Source organism: Rhizomucor pusillus (assembly GCF_041956525.1).
Source record: "Rhizomucor pusillus strain CBS 183.67 unplaced genomic scaffold VTP01scaffold_11, whole genome shotgun sequence".
Classification (NCBI taxonomy): domain Eukaryota; kingdom Fungi; phylum Mucoromycota; class Mucoromycetes; order Mucorales; family Lichtheimiaceae; genus Rhizomucor; species Rhizomucor pusillus.
Window position 1 is genome coordinate 649,696 of NW_027192153.1, and position 23,070 is coordinate 672,765.

At 46.9% G+C, this 23,070-nt stretch overlaps 7 protein-coding genes across 7 annotated transcripts; 5 read left to right on the forward strand and 2 right to left on the reverse strand.

Annotated features, from left to right (window-relative positions):
* Positions 1-212: 212 nt before the first annotated feature.
* VTP01DRAFT_1755 (uncharacterized protein) lies at positions 213-1,768 on the reverse strand (the record flags this gene model as incomplete). Its single annotated transcript, XM_069380140.1, has 3 exons — positions 213-852; positions 907-1,399; positions 1,459-1,768. The coding sequence occupies 3 exons, from the start codon at positions 1,766-1,768 to the stop codon at positions 213-215; spliced, it is 1,443 nt and encodes a 480-aa protein (XP_069238179.1).
* Positions 1,769-2,606: 838 nt separating this feature from the next.
* On the forward strand, positions 2,607-4,844 carry VTP01DRAFT_1756 (uncharacterized protein; the record flags this gene model as incomplete). The annotated part of the gene is made up of 9 exons (XM_069380141.1): positions 2,607-2,643; positions 2,704-2,791; positions 2,878-2,953; positions 3,012-3,110; positions 3,163-3,330; positions 3,394-3,486; positions 3,547-4,048; positions 4,121-4,216; positions 4,276-4,844. The coding sequence occupies 9 exons, from the start codon at positions 2,607-2,609 to the stop codon at positions 4,842-4,844; spliced, it is 1,728 nt and encodes a 575-aa protein (XP_069238180.1).
* A 632-nt stretch (positions 4,845-5,476) lies between these two features.
* VTP01DRAFT_1757 (uncharacterized protein) lies at positions 5,477-12,015 on the forward strand (the record flags this gene model as incomplete). The annotated part of the gene is made up of 7 exons (XM_069380142.1): positions 5,477-6,065; positions 6,125-7,035; positions 7,127-7,393; positions 7,455-9,643; positions 9,718-10,911; positions 10,987-11,866; positions 11,932-12,015. The coding sequence occupies 7 exons, from the start codon at positions 5,477-5,479 to the stop codon at positions 12,013-12,015; spliced, it is 6,114 nt and encodes a 2,037-aa protein (XP_069238181.1).
* A 907-nt stretch (positions 12,016-12,922) lies between these two features.
* On the forward strand, positions 12,923-13,309 carry VTP01DRAFT_1758 (uncharacterized protein; the record flags this gene model as incomplete). Its single annotated transcript, XM_069380143.1, has 1 exon — positions 12,923-13,309. One exon carries the CDS (start codon positions 12,923-12,925, stop codon positions 13,307-13,309), a length of 387 nt encoding a protein of 128 aa, XP_069238182.1.
* Positions 13,310-14,218: 909 nt separating this feature from the next.
* On the forward strand, positions 14,219-16,504 carry VTP01DRAFT_1759 (uncharacterized protein; the record flags this gene model as incomplete). The annotated part of the gene is made up of 6 exons (XM_069380144.1): positions 14,219-14,254; positions 14,337-14,349; positions 14,420-14,517; positions 14,579-14,746; positions 14,814-16,313; positions 16,370-16,504. The coding sequence occupies 6 exons, from the start codon at positions 14,219-14,221 to the stop codon at positions 16,502-16,504; spliced, it is 1,950 nt and encodes a 649-aa protein (XP_069238183.1).
* Positions 16,505-16,752: 248 nt separating this feature from the next.
* VTP01DRAFT_1760 (uncharacterized protein) lies at positions 16,753-18,543 on the reverse strand (the record flags this gene model as incomplete). The annotated part of the gene is made up of 2 exons (XM_069380146.1): positions 16,753-16,893; positions 16,954-18,543. 2 exons carry the CDS (start codon positions 18,541-18,543, stop codon positions 16,753-16,755), a joined length of 1,731 nt encoding a protein of 576 aa, XP_069238184.1.
* A 2,265-nt stretch (positions 18,544-20,808) lies between these two features.
* Positions 20,809-23,042, forward strand: VTP01DRAFT_1761 (uncharacterized protein; the record flags this gene model as incomplete). The annotated part of the gene is made up of 3 exons (XM_069380147.1): positions 20,809-21,060; positions 21,128-22,914; positions 22,982-23,042. The coding sequence occupies 3 exons, from the start codon at positions 20,809-20,811 to the stop codon at positions 23,040-23,042; spliced, it is 2,100 nt and encodes a 699-aa protein (XP_069238185.1).
* Positions 23,043-23,070: the final 28 nt, after the last annotated feature.

Below are 23,070 nucleotides of genomic sequence, written 5' to 3' on the forward strand. Positions count from 1 at the left end.
CATTGATTGCGCATCGCCCAGCAGTTTCCTAATATCTTAATGGACAAAGTAGAAAAGTACGACGGACACTACATCCATGGCTGAAGCTATTAAACAATTGCCAGGTCTGATAATGTAAGATTTGTTTCGGTGGTTTTTCTATAGATGGGGAAACATGGAAATAAGGGTGGATCTTGAGATGCTTGATGTATAATATACTCGATCTATGATAATTACAATGCAAAATAATCCATGGGCAAACGGATAGTGGGGTTTCCGGCGCTGTATGCTTGCAACCTTTCTTCCATGATTCGCTTTGTGAAACTACTTTGTTTGCCGCAAACAGCCGGTTTCCCTGCCAAAAAGTACTCTGCTCGCATGGCTACGAGCTTGTCGATAATTCCAAGTACACTCATATCTGGTGGTCGCACCGGCGAAGTGACGGGGATGAGGTTCCAGTGGTCAGCCGGTAGCTCTTCGTAAGGAATGGGTTGATTTTCCCGTTTAAGTATAGTGAGATATACATCGAGATTGGTGTAAACGTATTTGATAGCATCGTGATGGTCCTGCTTTAACTCGCTCGGTTTAAATGACATTGATTCTGGAACTGCTTTCGAAGTGTTCAACAAATGAGGATAATCCGTCAAGAGGAACAAGCGGAGAGGTTTCTCGCTGCGACTTTCGATATCCTTGACCTTGTTCACAAGGGATTGAGCACATGGGACCATATTCGTGACAGGCTCTAAGCGCTCCATACGCCAATGAATAGCTACAAACGGGCTCAATTGCTCAGCAATCGCATCCGCAATCTTCGTCCAACGTTTACTGTATGACAAGGGAGTATATGCTTCAGGATTTTCAATGTAGGTAAATCTGGCAAATGGGTTAGCAGCTTGTCACATAGCATGGCTCGGTTTCATTACTCACCGACGATCGTAAAGCAAGCTGATAACATCGAGCGGCGGAGCCTCGCCATCCCCTATGTATTCCCTCTTGCGTGCTTCATCCGACAATGCATTTAAAAGAATCTCGGTGTAGTTTCCTTCTCTCCTGCTGAAATCCTCCGGGTCGTCGAGATAAAATCGCTTTCTAGGCCAGCCTGTGTAATCCAATATGCCTTCGTAGCAATTCTTTGCCTTGTCCAAGAAATGCAGATTTTCGCTAATCTCCACGTAGACTTCTTGCGATGTAGGAGTTTCGACCTGGTTGCGCTCGGTAATCCATTTGTTGAAATCCTCTACAGTGATGAAACTAAAGTGTTCTTGATTCTGCAAAAGCCAGTCGTCATCGTAGTAAAAGCTAAACGGGTATTTGCGGCAGGCGCCTAGATGAGAGCTGTGGACATTGGGTAAAACAATAGTGCGATCGAGTTTGCCCGAGAGAAAAGCGAGCTGTCGAAAGTGTTCTTGAGCCTTGGACTCTGCAAATATCCTAGTTACTCGGAATGTTTCCCCAACAAGTGAAGATTCTGTATCTGACCTTGCTCCGTGATCGCGACCGGAAGCATAAAGCGACAGCGATCACGTCCACAATATTTTCGGTCGATCATTCTTATCCTTGATTCCTTGTCAATCGGATCGTTTCGTTGCTGCCATTCAACTTGAAGCGTTCCATCTGGTCGCATTTCTTGATGACCTTGCGGTCGAACATATTCGAGGGTATCAAAAGTGTCATCAACGATTGGAGGGGTATTGCGAGAAACAAAACGTCCCGAGAAATAAAAGAACAATAAAATAAAGCACAGCAGTGCGAGGTTGCGTCGCAGTGACCTTCCGTTCCATAAAGGCATTCCCAGAATGGCGCGCAGAAAGAGAGAAGAGAAACAAAATGTTTGACAGTGAAAAAATAGGTTTGGTGACACAACCGCTTTCGGGAGCTGTCGATCTCTTTGGTTGTCGGTTGCCAAATTCGGCAATCGTGTTCGCTCTTGTCGACGTCAAGACGGACAATGCGTGTATTTCTCTCTGTCACAGGAGACACACGCACATGCTCGTTGCTCGAAAACATGTAAATGATACGATTTCTCATTTAATTCCTCATTTATATCCTTAAATACAATAATCGCTACTTGTCGACTAGTCATCGGTTTTGGAGCTAATGCCTTTTACCACAGCAGACTAAACTACGTAAGGAACAACTAGTACTATGCAGTTCGATCTAATGTATCGAATGGTTTGCATTTCAAGCAGCAGAAATTTGAGCTTATGATATTTCACAACAAGGACAAAGGTCCCCTAAAATCGCCAGCAGAGTATTGCTATTAGAAGTACTGTATACGTACATTACGTCTATGCACATACTTAGTAGTTCGACATATGTCGAGTGTAACTCTCAGAAAAAGCAAGACACAAAGTGTTATGCATTAAGTACCGCGTGGTTGAACAAGTAGTTGGTGAAGAAGAAGATTAATGGTTGCTTGTTACATGTTCGGGACTACATAATGGAATCTGGGGCGCATGCAAGTTTTCAAAGGTCAGCAAGGTCAGCACCGGCAGCTGGCTGCGCTGCGGGAAGGGCGGCATTGTCGAAACATCGATTCGGCTTTCTTCTTGCGAATTCTTGTCCAAAAACCTTGGCGCTCTTTTTCTCCTCCCCCTTTTGCTCCTCGATTGCAATCGTGCCAACTCATGTTCTCAAAGACTAATCCTTACGACGAGATCGTAGGTACGTATGTCAATGTACACTCGTATGCGATAGAGACAATGCTGAGCCTGATGTGCTTAGCCGCGGCTACGGACGAAAATCTCACCTCTGAAAACTGGGAACTTATCCTTGGAGTCTGTGACAAGGTCTCTCGAAGCCCTCCGGATAGGTAAATTTTATCAGTGGGGTCTCGCTGCAAATGCCAAGCTCTTGGCTGCAGCTTGCAGAAAAAAGAAGACTAATATAGATTGTCAGCGCCCGGGATTGCATCACAGCAGTGTCAAAGCGATTCACAAGTCGAAATGCTAACGTGCAACTCTATGCATTGACGGTAACTATTACGATAGTACACCTTGTAGTCACGCGGGCTTAACAGATTGTCATTCCAGCTCGCAGAAGCCTTGGTGAAGAACTGCGACATCGCAGTTCACCGCGAGATATCCTCGCGCATGTTCACAAATGCCTTGACAAAGATGATTCATGATAGAGTATGTAGTGAAACATATTGATAAAGGAAGGGTATACTAAGCTGGTCGATAGTCGACGCACGAAAGTGTCCGAAAACGAGCATTGGAGTTCATCCAAATGTGCTCTCATGAATTCCAAGCAGACACATCTCTTGGTCTAATGAACGAAGTATATCACAACCTTCGATCTGAGGGCATCCAGTTCCCGAATCCTCAAAAGCCCAAGAAGGAATACACTCAGGTACGCATTCAAGCTACGTGATCTCCCAGGGTTTTAAATCAGCTAATTCAAGCGACGCCACAGTCTGAATTGGATAAACAAAAGGAGGAGGAAGAACTTCAACTGGCGCTGGCACTTTCCTTGTCTGAATCAGAGAATCAGAGGTCTACATATAGAGTGAGTCTGTGCAAGCATGTAGCCTCAAAGCAACGGAAAAGCTAATCCCACCTCTCTTAGCCCTCAAGCTCGGTGGCTGCAAAGACTACTACGTCGACGCAGGCAATTTCTGCCACAGCGTCAGGTACCACAGCCAATCAGCCAAACTCATCTTCCCAAGAAGCTGCACCGAAAGTGTCGAGAGTACGTGCTCTTTATGATTTCCAGCCAACTGAGCAAGGAGAGCTTGGATTCCAGAAGGGAGATATTATCCGAGTCATCGAAAGTGTCTATCGCGATTGGTGGAAGGGCGAACTGAAGGGCCAAACCGGTATCTTCCCTGTGAATTATGTGGAAAAGATCGTTGATCCTACACCAGCCGATTTGATGAAGGAGGCGCAGATGGAAGCAGAAGTGATGGGTGAAATCCAAAATGTCGAGCGATTACTCGATATGCTTTCTCGAATCGACCCACAGCGAGATTCATTTTCCGAGAATGAAGAACTTCAAAACCTTTACAACAGCACGCTTGCCATCCGCCCAAAGTTGGTCAGATTGATTGAAAAGTACAGTTTGAAGAAAGGTATGAACCGCAAAATAGAAAATTACGGTCAGGAGACTAATCCCCTCTCTCTCTTTCTCTGAAAACTATTAGACGAGTTGGTTGCATTGAATGAGAAGTTTTTGCAAGCTCGAACAATGTATGACCGGATGCTTGGTTCGTCTATTGCAAAGTATACTTCTCCTCCAGGTACTATCTTTTGGAACGATACGAGACTATGTGGTACGAATGCTAAACCCATTTATCAGCAGCACACAATGGTTATATGCCGCATCAATATGTTGGATATGAACAGCATCTCCAGCAGCAACCCCAACCTCAACCCCAACCTCAACAGCAACAGCAGCAGCAGCAACCTATTTACAGCGCTCCGCCGCAGGAACCATACATGGCCTATCAAGCGAACCAGCCTTATGGCCAAGGATACCCGGTTCAGCCATCACCGGTTGCTCACCACCAGCAACCTCAGATCCTTCAGCAGCAACAGCAACAACCACAGCAATCGTCGCAGCCTCAAACTCCTCAGCAGCAACAAATGCCTCAGCAGGCTCCTTACAGCCCACCAGCACAGGATGTGTATGCTGGCTATGCTCAGCAGCAACAGCAGTCGGCATACAATCAGGCTTACCCAGTCCAACCTTCTCTAGCAACACATCACCAGGCGACGCCGCAAATCCAGCATGCCTCGCCTCCTCCTCCTCCTCCTCCGCAGCAGCAGCAAACATCTCAGCCGCCAGTTTACCCCCAGACTACGTATCCTGCTCCTCCCCAACCTTACCCAGGTGCTACGCAGCAAGCGTATGCGCAAAACTATTAACCCATGTTAAATAAAAATTTTCTTATCAACGGCTGGATAAAAAACAAAAGTGCCCCATTTGTGAAAACAAATGCATGCTGCTGAATTAAAATGAAGCACTGATCGAGATCGAGTATGAAACATTCGTACTTGCTTGTGATTCGCTGACTTTTGGAAGATTTCAGCAATGTATGTAACTCAAAAAATGTCAAATTCAATTGCCACTTCACCCTTCTAGAATGATTCTATCGCTTGCTTTGCCTAACGATATTCGTCATTTCCAGCTGTACAAGTCGTATATGAACATAGGTGAGAAAAGACAGTCCAAGATATCGTTTCTCACGGCGTGCGGACGTAGGTTGGGATGGGATTTCCGGGGTGCGGGGAAGTTGGAGCAAGAAACAAGGGAAACCGTGTCCACGGGCGGTCGTCCAAAAAAAAAAAGAGCAAGTGAACATCCTGTCGTGTCAGGTCTTTGTGCCTTTTTCTTCACTCTGCTTTCTCACGAAAGCTGTGCATGTATTTTTCATACTCGGCTTGTCATTTTTTCGGTGACCACCAGCCAACAGCAGCCAGCCTTTTTTGATCAAATATATCCATCAGGGCCGAATTGGCAGGTTGTTTATTCCCTTTGATACGTAGCCCGGACGGTTATGAAACGGCCCTCCACTGGCGAATCACAACCTCATAATTCAAAGCGACCCTGCACTCGATTACCCCCGCAGCAACAACCTTCTACTTATAGTACTACTGCTCCCCCACCAACCACTACCATGGCAAATAACACCAACGCCGTCCTGAATCACATTCACGACATTGTCCAAGATCTGGAACAAGGCCATCTCGACGTTTGCCTTCGAAAAGCGCTCAAAAACGATGCAATCAAAACTCTATCCCCAGAGGAAAGCGCTCTGGCGATGGCGGTCGATAACGCTCTCAAGAATATAGCACAGCGCCAGCTCATGCTAGAGACCGACAATCTCAGATACAGGATTGCCATGCAGCAACAGCATCAGCTGCTCACAGCAGCAGCGCACTGCGACGACAATGCTGACGGCAACGACGATCAATCAATAGACCCAGATAATGCACTTAATTCCAAGGTCAAGTCGATAGACGCTCGATGCTCTACATCTGAAGAAGGTATTGCCTCTGTCAAGGAAACGTCCTTGCTGGATAAAATACAGTTACATGCTGCCACACCGCATTCAACATCATCATCAATACCGACTGGGTATTTTGGCAAGTATACCTTTTAGATACTTCTGTAAGTAGCATAATGGCTTACTTTTTCTTTGCAGCAATATCACCAATTTCTGAACCTTCTGCACCATCTCTTGCAACCTCCCCAACTGCGACGCCTCCATTCTCCACACCACCAGTAGTAACAACAAATAATACATCACCTGTATACTACCGAGCACTGTCACCTCCTCTCTTGTCAATACCACCACCGTCATCCTCATCTAATACCAGTCCTGAAAATATTGTATGTCCTGATTGTGTTGTACAGGCCGTCGAAGTGGCATCCTCCGTTCTTGCCGGTAAACTCGAACAACGCATCACCTGCAACCACGAAAGATATGTGAATGGTACTGTAAGCCCCTCTTCGCCAATCAATCTTTTGAAGAACACAATGAATGCCATGACCGATCTGTTGAAGCGACTTGCCGACGAATGCATGTATGTTGCTCACGAGACAGCTGTGAAAGGCAAGCTTGGAGTACAAGCCCGGTGCGATCGTGAGATGAAGGGCATATGGAGAGACTTTGTTGTCAATTTAAACACGATGACTCGCAGCCACCTGGAGCAAGTTCGCGACATTGCCGACGTATCGACTGCCATTGCACGAGGGGACCTGAGCAAAGCCATGACTGTACCCGTCAAGGGCGAAACGCTTGTACTCAAGAATACGTTCAACACAATGGTAAACCAATTGAACCTCTTTGCATCCGAGGTTTCTCGAGTTGCACACGACGTGGGCACTGAAGGTCGGCTTGGCGCTCAGGCCACCGTGGCGGGCGCAGATGGCATCTGGAAAGAATTGACAGATAACGTCAACACCATGGCTGCCAACTTGACCAACCAAGTCCGCGACATTGCCCAAGTCAGCAAATCCGTGGCTCGCGGCGATCTTACAAAGAAAGTGACAGTCGAAGTGAAAGGCGAGATGCTGGATTTGAAAAACACAATCAATACGATGGTCGACCAGGTAACCAACAACAGTGCCTCTCTCTGTTGTGCGACGTCAGAGCTTAACTTTAATTTTCAACATCAATGCTTACCAATGGCTCATTGCTTAGCTTTCTACATTTGCGACAGAAGTCACTCGTGTCTCGTTGGAAGTTGGAACCGAAGGAATTCTCGGCGGCCAAGCTGTTGTCAAGGATGTAGCCGGCACGTGGAAGGACCTTACTGACAATGTCAACATGATGGCATACAGAGTTACAAGCCAAGTACGCGACGTTGCTGTCGTAGCAAAAGCTGTAGCCCAGGGCGATCTGAGCAAGAAAGTCACAGCTGATGCTCAAGGCGAAGTGCTTGAGTTGAAGAATACGATGAACCAAATGGTATGTAATCAGCCATGTCATTCAAGTTATTCAACATCCGTCTCATTTTGTTTACTACTAGGTGGATCAACTGACCTTGTTTTCGGCTGAACTGCGGCGTGTATCGCTAGAAGTCGGCGTTGAAGGGAAATTAGGAGGACAAGCTGTGGTCAAGGATGTCGGTGGTGCATGGAAAGACCTCACTGATAATGTAAACACGATGGCTGCAAATCTCACTACCCAAGTACGTTCTATCGCTGGCGTGACAAAAGCTGTTGCCATGGGCGATTTGTCAAAGAAAATTGAGGTTGAAACACGCGGCGAAATTCTCGACCTCAAGAACACTGTGAACGACATGGTAGACCAGCTTCGTGTTTTCTCAACAGAGGTTACACGCGTAGCAAAGGAGGTCGGCACTGAGGGCAAACTTGGCGGTCAAGCCCGTGTACCCAATGTCGGTGGTACCTGGAAGGATCTAACAGATAATGTAAATACGATGGCAACCAATCTCACCACTCAAGTCCGTTCCATTGCCGTGGTAACCAAAGCCGTGGCCAACGGTGATTTATCAAAGAAAATCGATGTCGAAACGAGTGGCGAAATTTTGGATCTGAAAAATACTGTAAACGATATGGTCGACCAATTGAACGTGTTTGCAGCCGAAGTTACTCGCGTCGCAAAGGAAGTTGGCACTGACGGCAAGCTCGGGGGCGAAGCGATCGTACCCAATGTCAGCGGAACGTGGAAAGATCTGACCGACAACGTCAATACGATGGCAGCCAACTTGACGACTCAAGTTCGATCCATTGCACTCGTTACCAAAGCTGTTGCCAAGGGTGATCTATCCAAAAAGATCGATGTCGAGACGAGCGGCGAGATATTGGAACTCAAAAACACGGTCAACAACATGGTAGATCAATTGAACGTTTTTGCGGCAGAAGTTACAAGAGTCGCCAAGGAAGTAGGCACGGAAGGAAAGCTGGGTGGACAAGCACTGGTACCCAACGTGGATGGAACGTGGATGGACTTGACGGATAACGTTAACCAAATGGCTGCAAATTTGACGACTCAAGTGAGATCCATCGCCGAAGTTACAAAAGCCGTAGCCAACGGTGATCTTAGCAAGAAAATCGAGGTTGAAAGTGGCGGCGAGATTCTCGAGTTGAAGAATACGGTTAACAATATGGTGGATCAATTGCGTGTATTTGCGTCCGAAGTGACTCGCGTGTCCAAGGAAGTTGGCACCGAAGGCAAACTCGGCGGTCAAGCCGTGGTTCAAGGAGTTGCTGGGACCTGGCATGAATTGACAGATAACGTCAATATTATGGCGGCGAATTTGACGACTCAAGTACGTTCGATCGCAGAAGTAACAAAGGCAGTTGCCAGCGGCGATCTGTCAAAGAAGATTGAAGTCGAAACTCGTGGTGAAATTTTGGATCTAAAGAATATCGTTAACGATATGGTGGACCAGCTACGTGTTTTCGCGTCTGAAGTAACAAGAGTTGCGCGTGAAGTCGGCACAGACGGTAAACTAGGTGGACAAGCTATTGTTTACGGCGTTGCAGGCACCTGGAAGGACCTTACGGATAACGTCAACACAATGGCTGCCAATCTGACAAACCAAGTACGCTCTATCGCCGAGGTTACCAAAGCAGTAGCCTTGGGTGATCTTTCCAAAAAGATCGAAGTAGAAAGCGGCGGCGAGATTCTCGAACTCAAGAATATCGTGAACAACATGGTTGATCAGCTTCGTATCTTCGCGTCTGAAGTTACTCGAGTGTCAAAGGAAGTCGGCACAGAAGGAAAATTGGGTGGTCAAGCGATCGTTCAAGGTGTTGCTGGCATGTGGAACGAGCTTACGAACAATGTTAATATCATGGCAGCCAACCTCACAAACCAGGTCCGCTCAATCGCTGAAGTTACAAAAGCAGTGGCTCTTGGTGATCTAAGCAAAAAGATTGAAGTCGAAAGTGGTGGAGAAATCCTGGAACTTAAGAATACTGTAAACGACATGGTGGATCAACTACGTGTCTTCTCCACTGAAGTGACCCGAGTCGCGAGGGAAGTCGGAACTGAAGGAAAGCTTGGAGGGCAGGCTATTGTCCAAGGTGTTGCCGGCACTTGGAAGGACTTGACGGATAACGTCAACATGATGGCTGGGAACTTGACAACCCAAGTCCGCTCGATTGCCGATGTTACTACCGCAGTTGCCAAGGGCGATCTGTCACGGAAAATTGACGTAGAAGTACAAGGTGAAATTCTTGAGCTAAAGTAAGTCAGAAAATGGTTACATTGCTATAAATATACATGTGCGAATATCAGCAAAACTCATTATATCTATCTAGGAATACGGTGAATTCGATGGTCGATCAGCTTCGCGTTTTTGCGGCCGAGGTGACACGCGTTGCAAGAGAAGTTGGTACCGAGGGCATGCTAGGTGGCCAAGCGACTATCGTCGGTGTAGATGGTACATGGAAAGACCTGACCGATAATGTGAACTTGATGGCTAGCAATTTGACCGATCAACTTCGCGCCATCGCCGCCGTGTGCAAAGCCGTTGCTCAGGGAGACCTGTCAAAAAAGATCGAAGTTGAAGTGCACGGCGAAATAGCTGAACTCAAGAACACAATTAATACCATGGTGGATCAGCTCAATTCCTTTGCTTTTGAAGTGACAAGAGTCGCACGCGAAGTCGGCACAGAAGGCAACCTTGGTGTTGAAGCACGAGTCAAGGGGGTTGGTGGTGTGTGGCTCGAAATTACAAGCAATGTCAACACAATGGCTAGCAATTTGACGACCCAAGTACGTGCTTTCGCGCAGATTTCGGCGGCTGCGACGGAAAACGACTTTTCACGACTTATCACCGTCGAAGCATCTGGTGAAATGGATGCCCTGAAAACCAAAATCAACCAAATGGTGGGCTCGTTGCGCGATGCTATCCGCAAGAATGGTCAAGCAAGAGAAGCGGCAGAGCTTGCTAATCGATCAAAGAGCGAGTTCTTGGCTAACATGAGCCATGAAATCCGCACACCCATGAACGGTATCATTGGCATGACATCTCTGACGCTTGAGACAGAGTTGACAAGGCAGCAGCGCGAAAATCTTATGATCGTGTCAAGTCTCGCCAATACACTTTTGACAATTATCGATGACATTTTGGATATCTCCAAAATAGAAGCTGGAAGGATGACTATTGAAGCGATACCATTTTCATTACGTTCCTCAGTCTTTAGCGTACTCAAGACGCTCGCGGTCAAAGCCAATCAGAAGAATTTGGATTTGATTTACAATGTTGATCCTAACATTCCAGACCAGCTTATTGGCGATCCTCTTCGCTTACGACAAGTTATCACAAACCTAATTGGAAACGCTGTAAAGTTTACAGCGCGCGGTCATGTTTCCCTGGAAACGCATCTAGTGGAAACAGACGGTGATTATGTAACACTACAACTGTCTGTTAAAGACACAGGTATTGGCATTCATGAAGATAAGCTGCAAATCATCTTTGATACCTTTTGCCAATCTGACGGAAGCATCACGTAAGTGAAAAAAAAAGAAAGCAAAGACCTCCATTTCTGGTTTGCATAATTACATTTAATACTTCTACCACATAGTCGCGAGTTTGGAGGCACTGGTCTCGGACTGTCAATTTCAAAGCACCTCGTACAGCTCATGGGAGGCGAGCTATGGGTAGAGTCCAATTACGGCCATGGCTCTCAGTTTTACTTCACCGTCAAGCTGCGGCGATACACTCTCGATGAAGAAGAAGTGCTTGCGAAGATGTTGCGATTCCAAGGCCGACGCATACTGTTTGTGGACAACAAGTATGATCAAGCAGACACCGCGGGAAAGATTGATCGGCTCGGACTGCAAACGTTCCGAGTGTGTAACGTTGAAGAGGCAACAGAGCTCGCCAACAAACATGAAGGTCGGAGCAAGCCGTTCTTCGATACCATCGTGATCTCGAGCATGGATGACGCGGAGAAGATACGAGAGATTACATCCCTGAGATACATGCCTGTTGTGCTTGTTGCACCGGAAATTCAGCAACTTAAGATGAAATCATGCATTGATTATGGTATCACAGGCTACTTTATCTCTCCGTGCAACCTAGCTGACCTAGCTGACGCGCTCCAACCGGCGCTGGAAAGCCACGCGGCTTTACCGAGCGACGGAAACGAACTATTGCCACTGAACATTCTGCTGGCCGAGGACAATGTTGTGAACCAAAAGCTGGCTGTGAGGTTCTTGCAAAAGTATCGCCACAACATCAAGATTGTGTCGAATGGCAAAATGGCAGTGGAAGCGTTCCAATCTCACGGCTTTGATCTGATTCTTATGGATGTCCAGATGCCAGTGATGGGTGGATTTGAAGCGACGCAGAAGATCCGAGAAATTGAACGCGAATCTGGCTCAGATACCCGTATACCCATTATTGCTCTGACGGCGCATGCTATGATTGGTGACCGCGAACGATGCTTGCAAGCAGGCATGGTAATAAGGATCACGTTACATTTCCAGAAGGCTGTCACAGCATTTTAACCTTTTGTTCACCGTAGGACGAATATGTCACCAAACCTTTGCGTTTCCCGGAGCTCATCGCCGCTATTAAAAAGTTTACACCGCGTTTTGCTACCCGTTGACAATGTTGATGCGGTAGATATAGATTGCATACCTCTCGCTTTAAAACTAGTCTGGCTACTAGTTATGTTGTGTTTCCCGCGATGTATTCCATTTTATTTTTGGATTTAAAGTGTACAATGGTCCCTGCAGAAGGTATTTTTATTTCTTCGATCCATGTGTGCTGGAGGGCGCGCGCTCGGATCTTGTTCCAAAGTAGGCAACAAAAGCTTATTCCTCCTTGCGCAACCAAAGGCATTTGGAACGGGTTCGCCGGCTTGTATCCACATTGTGAGATAGATGGCTGAACTGTATTGTGTAGGAGCGAGCTGTATCGCATCCATTCCAAGCCATTGGGAGAGCAGAACGCGCAACGGAAACGCGTTTGCTTAATGATATCATGCCACGCCAAGCAGGACTGGAGCTGCAACCCGTTATGGTAAAACTTAGGTGTAACCTTGGAACTGTGGCTTGATCCTCGCTCATATCCCAGGCAACTGCATGGCACGCATCCGGATTTTCATTTTAGGGTATTTAGAAAGCATTACTGTTGACTAGGATGCATAGCAGCTCAGGCATATGCAGGTGTCAGGAGGGCAGATTATCAGTGCATAAACAAAGAAAAGAAAAAATAGAGGGTCTAAATAATAACTTTGGTTAACAACTCACTGTGACAAGAACTCATACAGTGATTTTTTTCACTATGGATGCCAAGCACGCAAATGAATCGCTTCATACTATTAACGCATCTGCGTTGTTTCTCGGATTGCCTCCCGCCACGTTAGCACTGTATCACAAGAGAAAAAACCTGTACTGTGGCGCTTATCCACTCTAAAACAATGGCAGTTTTCCTATATATTCCCCCTCTATCTCCCTTCCGTCCGTGGCCTTTTTCCGTTCCTTGTTTACCATCTTCTTTTTCTTTCACTTATGGGCGGTATGCCTACACTGTTCTACAAATTTCCACCACCAGTTCCCATTCCATCGACTCGTCGCGATGTTCGTCGTCTAGAGACAGAACTTACCTGCCTTCAGAACGAGTACACTTACATCTGCATCATGTTTGACTCTCTACGCAATGCATTCTACGCGAAAGCACTGCAGCAACCGTCTCAATTCACAGCTGTACCGGTCTTGTACCATCGCCAAGGACGTGGAGACATAAATCGAGAGATGCTCGCCGCATATGACGATCTGACGCTCAAGCTGCGGCAATTGGAACGCAAAGTGGAGAAACTTGAAAGCGAACTCTGCGCCGTCAAGGAACAGCTTACCAAGAAACGAAGGCTAAATGATAATTCGGTGCAATGGGTGTAGCACTACCCCGATCGCGGACGCAGGCGGACGCGAATATATGATGTATGTTTGGAAAAGAGCTTTGTTCTGTTCACATCCAAACATGTACTGTGTGCTGACGTGTGTCTAGGAGAACTATGTATATCACTTATTGACGACTGTGCAAACCAGAAGGAAGAAGAGAGACGAAACATGCACACACACAACATAACATTTACGCGCGCGCAGTCAAGTGGACAACCTCTATTACTTTGCGCTAGCATCAAGCGACAGAGAGGATCAATTTATCATATATAATATCCTTATATAGTATACATATCATATGGAGAAAATTGTACATAGGATCTCCCAAATCATCTTCCATGCATATACTTTATCTTTTTTATCCCATCTATCATTTTATTCTGCCATCTATTTGTTACCCCCTCGTCTTTGACAGCAGATGATGTTTTCTCTCTCTCTCTCTCTCTCTATATATATATATATATATCCACCCTACTCTCGCCTTATGCCCAACTATGTGCAGCCTCATCATAATCATTAAATAACTACAAAGCATAAGTTTATTAATGGCGTACAAAAAAGATAATCCGATCCTATCACTCGATCGACGATCCTCTTTGGGTTATTAAGAATCTCTGAAATCAGGTTATGAATGGTAGGTACACTCTTCGTGCTGTTGAGTCTATGATTTTGATAATGTATTCTTGGCCGACCACCGGTTGCTACAATGTGTGCAAAGAGTGAGACAGGTTGGCATCATCATGGCAACACGTGAAATTCGCCGCAAGCAACGCGGCCCTGGTTCTTTGCAACAATACTCCGCTTTCCCGTTCCCGGACGAGGCCGTGTTCGGATAAACAATCTTCGTTTTTCTCCACACCCAACTACCCCCCCCTCTCTGCATTGCCAATTCACGGGCACATAACGATGTTTAAACTCTTACAGTCTACGTCGCCTGCTGCAGTAAAGTATTACTGACGACAAACTGCTACATTGCCTTGCTAACGCGAGATTTTAAAATTTTCTTTGCGTCCCATATTATCAGTCACGAGCAACCCGTGAGTTTGACAGAACATTGTTGGCCCCTAAACACAACAACAACACACAACTAACATTTAAACATTCCAGGTGCCTTGACTGGACGCACTCTTGCACGCGGTCTTCATGTCTCCAAGCCTGCTATGCAGGTCATGGCAACCAACCCCTTGCGTGCAAAGGAAGCATCCGTAAGTTGCAGTGTGTGTGATTCACGTTGTGAGTACGATTCTTACGCCAGCGTGTATACAGGGTCCTATTGCTAGCAAGTACCCCGTTATTGACCACGAATACGACGCTGTTGTTGTTGGTGCTGGTGGCGCTGGTCTCCGTGCAGCCTTTGGTCTCGCTGAAGCCGGTTTCAATACCGCGTGTATTACCAAGCTCTTCCCCACTCGTTCTCACACCGTCGCTGCACAGGTATGGGCGGATCTGCTGATCTGCTATGCAAAATCTAAATTGTCTAAATGTTGTTTGTAATATTCAGGGTGGTATCAACGCTGCTTTGGGTAACATGACAGAGGATGACTGGAGATGGCACATGTATGATACCGTCAAGGGATCTGACTGGCTCGGTGACCAGGATGCTATCCACTACATGTGTCGTGAGGCACCCAACACTGTCATCGAATTGGAAAACTACGGTGTGCCTTTCTCTCGTACCCCTGAAGGCAAGATCTACCAGCGTGCCTTTGGTGGTCAGAGCTTGAAGTACGGTAAGGGTGGTCAAGCATACCGCTGTGCTGCTGTCGCCGATCGTACCGGTCACGCTATCTTGCACACTCTCTACGGTCAATCTCTTCGCCACAACACCAACTACTTTATCGAATACTTTGCTCTTGATTTGATTATGGAAGATGGTGAATGCAAGGGTGTCATTGCTCTTAACATGGAAGATGGTACTCTCCACCGTTTCCGTTCTCACAAGACCGTCTTGGCAACTGGCGGTTACGGTCGTGCTTACTTCTCATGCACTTCCGCCCACACTTGCACTGGTGACGGTAACGCCATGGTTGCCCGTGCTGGTCTTCCTCTTCAGGACTTGGAATTCGTCCAGTTCCATCCCACTGGTATCTACGGTGCTGGCTGCTTGATCACCGAAGGTTCCCGCGGTGAAGGTGGTATTTTGATCAACTCTGCTGGTGAACGTTTCATGGAACGTTATGCCCCTACCGCCAAGGATTTGGCTTCTCGCGACGTCGTCTCTCGTGCCATGACCTTGGAAATTAAGGAAGGCCGCGGTGTCGGTCCCGAAAAGGATCACATCTACCTCCAATTGCACCACTTGCCCGCTGAAGTCTTGCACGAACGTTTGCCTGGTATTTCCGAAACCGCTGCCATTTTTGCTGGTGTTGATGTTACCAAGGAACCTATTCCCGTACTTCCTACCGTCCATTACAACATGGGTGGTATCCCAACCCGCTACACCGGTGAAGTCCTGCGAGTTGATGAGAACGGCAACGACCAAATCGTTCCTGGCTTGTACGCTGCCGGTGAAGCCGCCTGCGTCTCTGTCCACGGTGCTAACCGTCTCGGTGCCAACTCTTTGTTGGATATTGTCGTCTTTGGTCGCGCTGTTGCCCACCACATTGCTGACACTCTTGAACCCGGCACTCCTTTGAAGCCCTTCGCTGCTGATGCTGGTGCTGACACCATTGCCAACTTGGACAAACTCCGCAACGCCGACGGTGACAAGTCCACTGCTGAAATCCGTCTGAAGATGCAAAAGGTCATGCAGGCTGACGCTGCTGTCTTCCGTACTCAGGAGACTCTCGACCAAGGTGTCAAGAAGATCGATGAAGTCTGGCAATCCTTCAAGGATGTCAAGGTCACTGACCGTGGCATGATCTGGAACACTGATCTCACTGAAACTCTTGAACTACAAAACTTGTTGACTTGCGCAGCACAAACCATGCACGCTGCTGCTGTCCGCACTGAATCCCGTGGTGCCCACGCGCGCGATGACTACCCCAACCGTGATGATGAGGTGAGATAACGCAATTCTGCTCGATGTAGGACAACCTCTAAACTATTATGTAATAGAAATGGATGAAGCACACTCTTTCATGGCAAGACCAAGAAACCGGTGAAGTCAAGCTCTCATACCGTGGTGTTGAGGCCAACACTTTGGACGAGAACGAATGCAAGCCTGTCCCACCATTCGCCCGTGTCTACTAGATGCGATGTGTAGAAATGTAAAAAACAGAAAAGGAACCAAAAATGCACATTCAAAATTGAGAGGGTTTTCATAAATGCAATGCTACTTTGCTATTTTTGAAGGCAATGATATTTATAACAACGATCTATGTATACGAATGGAACTAAACAGTGATTGGGGGAAGAAGATCGTAGCAGCGGCTGCAAGCATAAGGGTATGGTTACATTGTAGTGAGGAATCTAGTTGTGGGAAGAGGGAATCTTTCCTTTTATGATTTTGCGACCGGATGCTGTGGGGAAGATATGTACGGCGCTTGTATCATTTCTGGAGCTTCTTCCAGGGCGACCATCATGCCCATCAGCATGTGTGGCGTATTGTGGCAATGCATGGCCCAAACACCTGGATTATCCTAAAAATATCCATATCTAAATTGGTTTTCCGTCTTGCATATATTCGAATATCAACTTACAGCAATGATGCGGATTTTTGTCCACCCGCATCCGACTACTTCGTTTGCGTGGGGCCCGTTGGGATCCTCGAGTTCGGGGTCCAACTCTGGGTAGGTTAGAGTGATATCACGATAAACCGGGCTAGGCACATTGCGTATATTTCGATCACGTTGCTCGTCGTACTCGCCAGGACCATGTGCGATTTCCCAGTGGGAGTGTCCGTGTGTATGCCAAGGGTGGGTTCGGCATGGCTCACCTGGTTTGTGCGTCGCCTGCAGCACAAAGTCAACCACCTCGTAGTATTTGATCGGATATGTTCCTAGCATCGCATCGTAGCCTTGTGCGTGGTAGGTTTCCGGGAGCCGTCGAGTGCGTCGGTAGATATCATGTAAAATTGGCGATCCAGGTTCGGTAAACGAAACGCCGTTGATGAACCACCGCGAGGTACCGTCTGGCATCCGTGCTTCGGTGGAGCGAAGTTTGATGGTCCTGGAAGCGCTTCTGCTGACAATCGGATGAACGCCGTAGAGAGGTTCCAAGTCAGACCATATCCAGTGCGGTACTTCGTTGGCAAGTATGGGTGGATCCATGGGTGGCAAGGTCACGGATGGGTTTGGATAGATCTTGTTGGGCACGTTGTAGCGCAAAAGAGCGTATCCATTGGAGGACGAATCGACGCCTTCTGCCCACAGCCTGCTGGTCTGTATAGCATAGTCGCGAGGTGCCTGATCTGTGTTGAGCAAGACGGAGAAACGCTGACCGGGAGTGACTTCGAGGAACGGTACCGTGTACGGCTTGACAAGTTCACCGTCGACTTCGATTACCGTCAGGTTGTGGTGCGCGATAGCGAACCCGAGAGTACGAAACGTGGTTGATCCAATGACTCGTAAGCGGTATGTCTTGCCTGCGTCGACGGGTACAATGGAGTAGCCCTTACAGTCTTTAGACAGTTTACTTTTGGGATCGTGTATGGTTTGGCCGTTGACAAGTACGCTGTCAGCTTCGGGTATAAAGTCGAACTGGGGTCCCAGTAGGAAATCTTCAAACTGGTTGCGCGGGCGATGCCACCATTCGCTCAGCATGATAATACGTTCATCGTCGTATTCGTAGGGACCATCCATGAGTTTTTTGTTATTATTTTCCGAATCGCTGTCGTATACAATAAATGCTCCAAACACGGTTTCCTCTTGCAATCCAACGTGGGCGTGGTAAAAGTATGTGCCAGCCTGGTTAACGACTCGAAAGTCGTGTGTAAACTCTTGGCCCGGTGGGATCGGATGCTGCGTCAGAAAGGGGACTCCGTCTGCAAAGTTGCTGCCGTACTGCCGGATACCGTGGTAATGTATTGCGGCGTGTTCACTTGTTATATTCTCGGACAGCATGTTTCGAACAGTGATCTGGACGCGTTCTCCTCGAGTCACTTTAATGGGAGGTCCAGGAAGCTGGCCATTGACCAACAATGCAGACGAGGAAATATAGTCCGAGCAATCAGGATTGAATGTATTGCTTGTTGTTGTAATGTTAAGTTCGAACACCTTGTCTGCTTTGGCAGAGTGTAATAAAAGGCACAGTAACGCGAGAAAGTGTATTAGTTGAAAAATATGTGACATTGTATTGTTGGATGCAAAAAGTGGAAAAGAAAAAAAAACAAGAGACGCGAAGGGTGCGAGGGGTGGAGAAGCAGGTAAACTGTTGATGTTGGATCTCAACAATCTATAAAATTATAGGACAACACATACATACACAACAAATCGTCCTCGTAGCAGAAATTGTTTGTTGCCGACTGTCATGGAGAAATAAAATTGGGCGCCACCGTCATTGCAATTTCTTTTTGGACGGGTTACCGTCATTCGATACAACGATCGGTTAACTTCTCAATTTCCTAGTCAATTGTCTAGCCTGTTGCTGCTAAACTAATGATACCGCTTTACAGACGACGAATGAGGACCTGGTGCATGAAAGTTGAGGGGCCACGCTAAACAAGATGCAGCTGTATCGTTTATCCAGGAAATGGGGCCATGCACTTACATATACATTTACATTTACATTTACATATACATGAATGTTTTTCCTTTTGATCATATTACCGCGTACCATATGCGCTACACATGGAGTTAGGAACACAGACACGATAAAGTATAGACTACATACGAGCGCCACATTTTGATGTTCGTTTGTTTGTATGTATTTCATCTTTTTGTTTGTAAGCCTCTTGGTATCGTCTCATTCTGTTGAAAACTAACAAGGAGACCCAAAAAGGGTTGTCCGTGCATTTTCGAAAACGGACGGGAGGAGGAGGCTGAACAGAGAAGATCCGAATATTCCTTTTTTTCTTTCGAGACTGACGCCGTACAAACTATATTTGCTAATATCAGCAGCATCGTGCCGTTGGCGATCAATGTCGGAAAGTTATCTAAGGTTTACTTAGCACGCAGTCATCATTGCAGTAGCAGCTGAACATACAGTATCATACCTAAAGACAACTTTGAAACGCGTTACTGTAAGCATTCAGCTTTTCTTCTGCTCGCTACTGGAAGTTAATATTGTTGCTGTTGTGACAATAATGCTGTATATTCACAAGCTGGCAAAGAAGATAACATAGCGCGTTCAAGTTTCTTTGGAACCTTAACAATGTTTGACGGGGGATTAGGTAGCGCTTTTGCACCTCCTTTTTCCGCAGTCATTTGTAGATATCAGGTCCTACGCATACACAGACGGTGCGAAGCAAGCGATAGAAACCCAGCTAATGTTAACTCATCAGAGAAATTTTGCGTCAGAAGGGCCACGTTGAACGTTACACAGTGCTATCAGGAGCGATTAGCGCGTGCTCCGTGCAGGATCGAGAAGACGATCACCAACCCAGCTCAGCTCTGCCAAATTATTGGCAACTTTGTATTATTCGAGACAAAGCCAATAAATTTTTTCAACTCGTCGTGTACTCTGTCTTCCCATGTCAAATTAAATATCAGTAAGTGTGGTTGCAACATTCCAGTATAAACTGAAGCAACTGCATGTAGATATGTATTGCAAAGATCTTCTGGCAAACACGATCAAACAATAACGGTTGTGAGTACTATCGCCAACTTCCACCGTAAAAGGCCACCATCCACCTATATGTCGACATTAGTCCTTGGGAGCACTTGGACACAATGTCAAGTCAGGTGAGCACATTTTGTTTGGGCATAATATTATCTAGGCGCATTTACTGGTAAAATATCTGACAATCGAGGATGCATAGCGATTGAATCACATGAACGCGCGACATGGAGCTTTAGGCGGGCAGAATGAAGAAACTTCCCTTTCAGGGAGCCCATAAATGGTTACATATGTGAGAGTATTCAAAAACAACATAGCAACAACTAAAGTCATCCCTTGGCACTCGTGATTGATACAATGAATAAACAAACAGTCTGTACAAAGGGCAGATGAAGTCGTCTGTTAATATATGGCCTATATCCATACTCTAAATGAATTCGTAAAAAGGATTAAGTGTAATGCGGCAAACGTCTCCCGTAGCTGCGAGATCCGCGTCAATCGATGCACAAAGAGGCCCCCATACCACGCGGAAACGGGAGCAACCCCTGATCCAAAGGCGAACAGCAGCTCTTTTGCGTTTTCAGGTTCCGAAACGGTTTGTAGTCGGGCCTCTCACATTGGGGGCTCTGCGCGCAAAAACCACCTACCCTTTTTTTCTCGAAGTTCAAAAGCCCTTCCTCCAGTTTCTACGGTTAATGTACTTTGTCTAATTTCTTGTCCCTTCCGTTCACAGCTGCTCCACATAAGCTTTCACTGTAAATAGCGAATACCCCTTATCCCTTTCACTTCCCAAGCAAGCAATCTTATCACACACACGCAATCAATTCCAACTTTATAGCATGCGATCACCTTCACAGCAGAGTCGTCCTATTTTGCACCCCAAGTCTTTGCGCCGTACATCGAGTCTCCATCGACCGACAACCGTGGAGATCACAATGGAGCCCTGCTCGTACGATACGCAGGTTGTTCGCAACACCGACTCTGAATACCCTTTGTCTGATGCTACAACCCCGCCAAGCATACGCCACTACATTGAAAATCTGCCTTACTCTTCTGATCCTCCCTTAATTGAACCCATGGCAGAGAAAAAGGTTAGGACTTTTAAACAGGCTACAGCTGGCTTGGAAATTCTACGTTGCATTGCTAACCTTGCTGTAGGAGCCCGCTCCTCTCTCACCAGGCAAACGCCGTGTTGATACCATCCTGCCGCAATCAAGCTCTGATTTTACATCCTCATCCTCCTCCTCATCCTCAAGTAGTTCCTCGTACTTTACATTATCTCGTCAAAAGCGAGCAAAGATCGGCGCAAAGGTGGATGATGGCGCCTACATCGGCCAGTACGCCATCCCATCCCCGTCATACCCTGCCAGCCAAGCCGAAGACACGGACATGGAAGAAGACTGCAACAATAACAACAAGGATGTGCTTTCTGAACTGCAGCGATTACCTGATCTGGTTCGCGAGTATGAAATGCTGCCAGCACAGGTCAAGAACTATGTCCTATTTCAACTAATGAAGCGGTCTGGCGTAAATACCCTGCAATTTATCAATTCCATGATTGTTCCGGTTCTCAAGCGGGACTTTTTAACACACTTGCCACTGGAAATAGCAATACACATAATCAGTTTCCTGGATGTTCAGTCTCTGTGTCGCGCAACCCGTGTCAGCAGGAGATGGAAGAATATCATCGATACCAACGGTGCGACGTGGCAACATCTCTTAGACGATTACGGTTTCAAATACCAAAAAATGTTGCTGACACCTACTACGATGGACGCATACCGTAACAACAACAGCAACTCACCGCTTGCGTCTCCCAGTTCATTCCTTCACGATATGGAAGTAGATGACCTCGAGCCTTTGAAGCCTGCGCATCCTTACAAAGACATCTTTCGACGTGAATACGTACTGCGTTTGAATTGGCGCCGCGGTAGAGTGAATCAGATGGAATTCCAAGCACATCCTCCTGGTCACGTCGTGACATGCTTGCAGTTCGATGACGATAAAATTGTCTCCGGCGCGGACGATCATGTAATCAACGTTTTTGATACCAAGAAAGGAGAACTCAAGCGCCAGCTGCATGGCCACGAAGGCGGTGTCTGGGCATTGCAGTACGTCGACAATATCCTTGTCAGCGGTGCTACAGACCGTACCGTGCGAGTTTGGGATATCGAACGAGGCGTCAACACTCATATCTTCAATGGTCATACTTCCACCGTCCGATGCCTGCAGATTGTAATGCCAACCGAAGTAAATGGTCGCTTGGAACCCAGCGTGCCATTGATCGTTACTGGATCGCGAGACTCTACACTGCGAATATGGCGTCTACCAATTCCTGGACGCGACGAGCCCTTCGACGGCATCGGCGTCAACCCTTACTTTATGCATACACTCACGGGCCATTCAGGATCTGTGCGTTCATTGGCTGCTCACGGCAACACGCTTGTTAGCGGAAGTTACGATTTTACAGTATGCGTTTGGGATATCGAGCGAGGAGAGTTGCTTCATCGCATGGAAGGGCATACTGCAAAAGTCTACTCTGTTGTAATCGATCACGAACGAAATCAATGCATGAGTGGCAGCATGGATAGCACAGTGCGCATTTGGGATATCGCTTCTGGTCAATGTCTTCGAGTACTTGAAGGCCACAGCATTCTAGTGGGACTCTTGGGACTCACTCCCAACTACCTGGTGTCAGCGGCGGCAGACTTTACACTGCGTGTATGGAATCCAGAGACGGGCGAGTGTCAGCAGACTCTAAGGGGACACCGAGGTGCGATCACATGTTTCCAGCACGATGACGAAAAGATTATTTCCGGCTCGGACGGTGGATTGAAAATGTGGGATATCAAAACTGGAGAGGAGATCCGAGACCTTATATACGGCGTCAGTGGAGTCTGGCGAGTAGGCTTCGATCGCCGTCGAGTCGTTGCTGCAATACACACGTAGGTTTTGCAAATGCAGCTTTTTGTCTCATCGTTACTCGTTTCTAATTTTTCTTCTGAACAACAGCGATCGCGTTACAAGCATAAGGATTTTAGATTACGGAGTGTATGGACTCGAAAACACTTGACAATATAAAAATTGATACGCATTGCTGC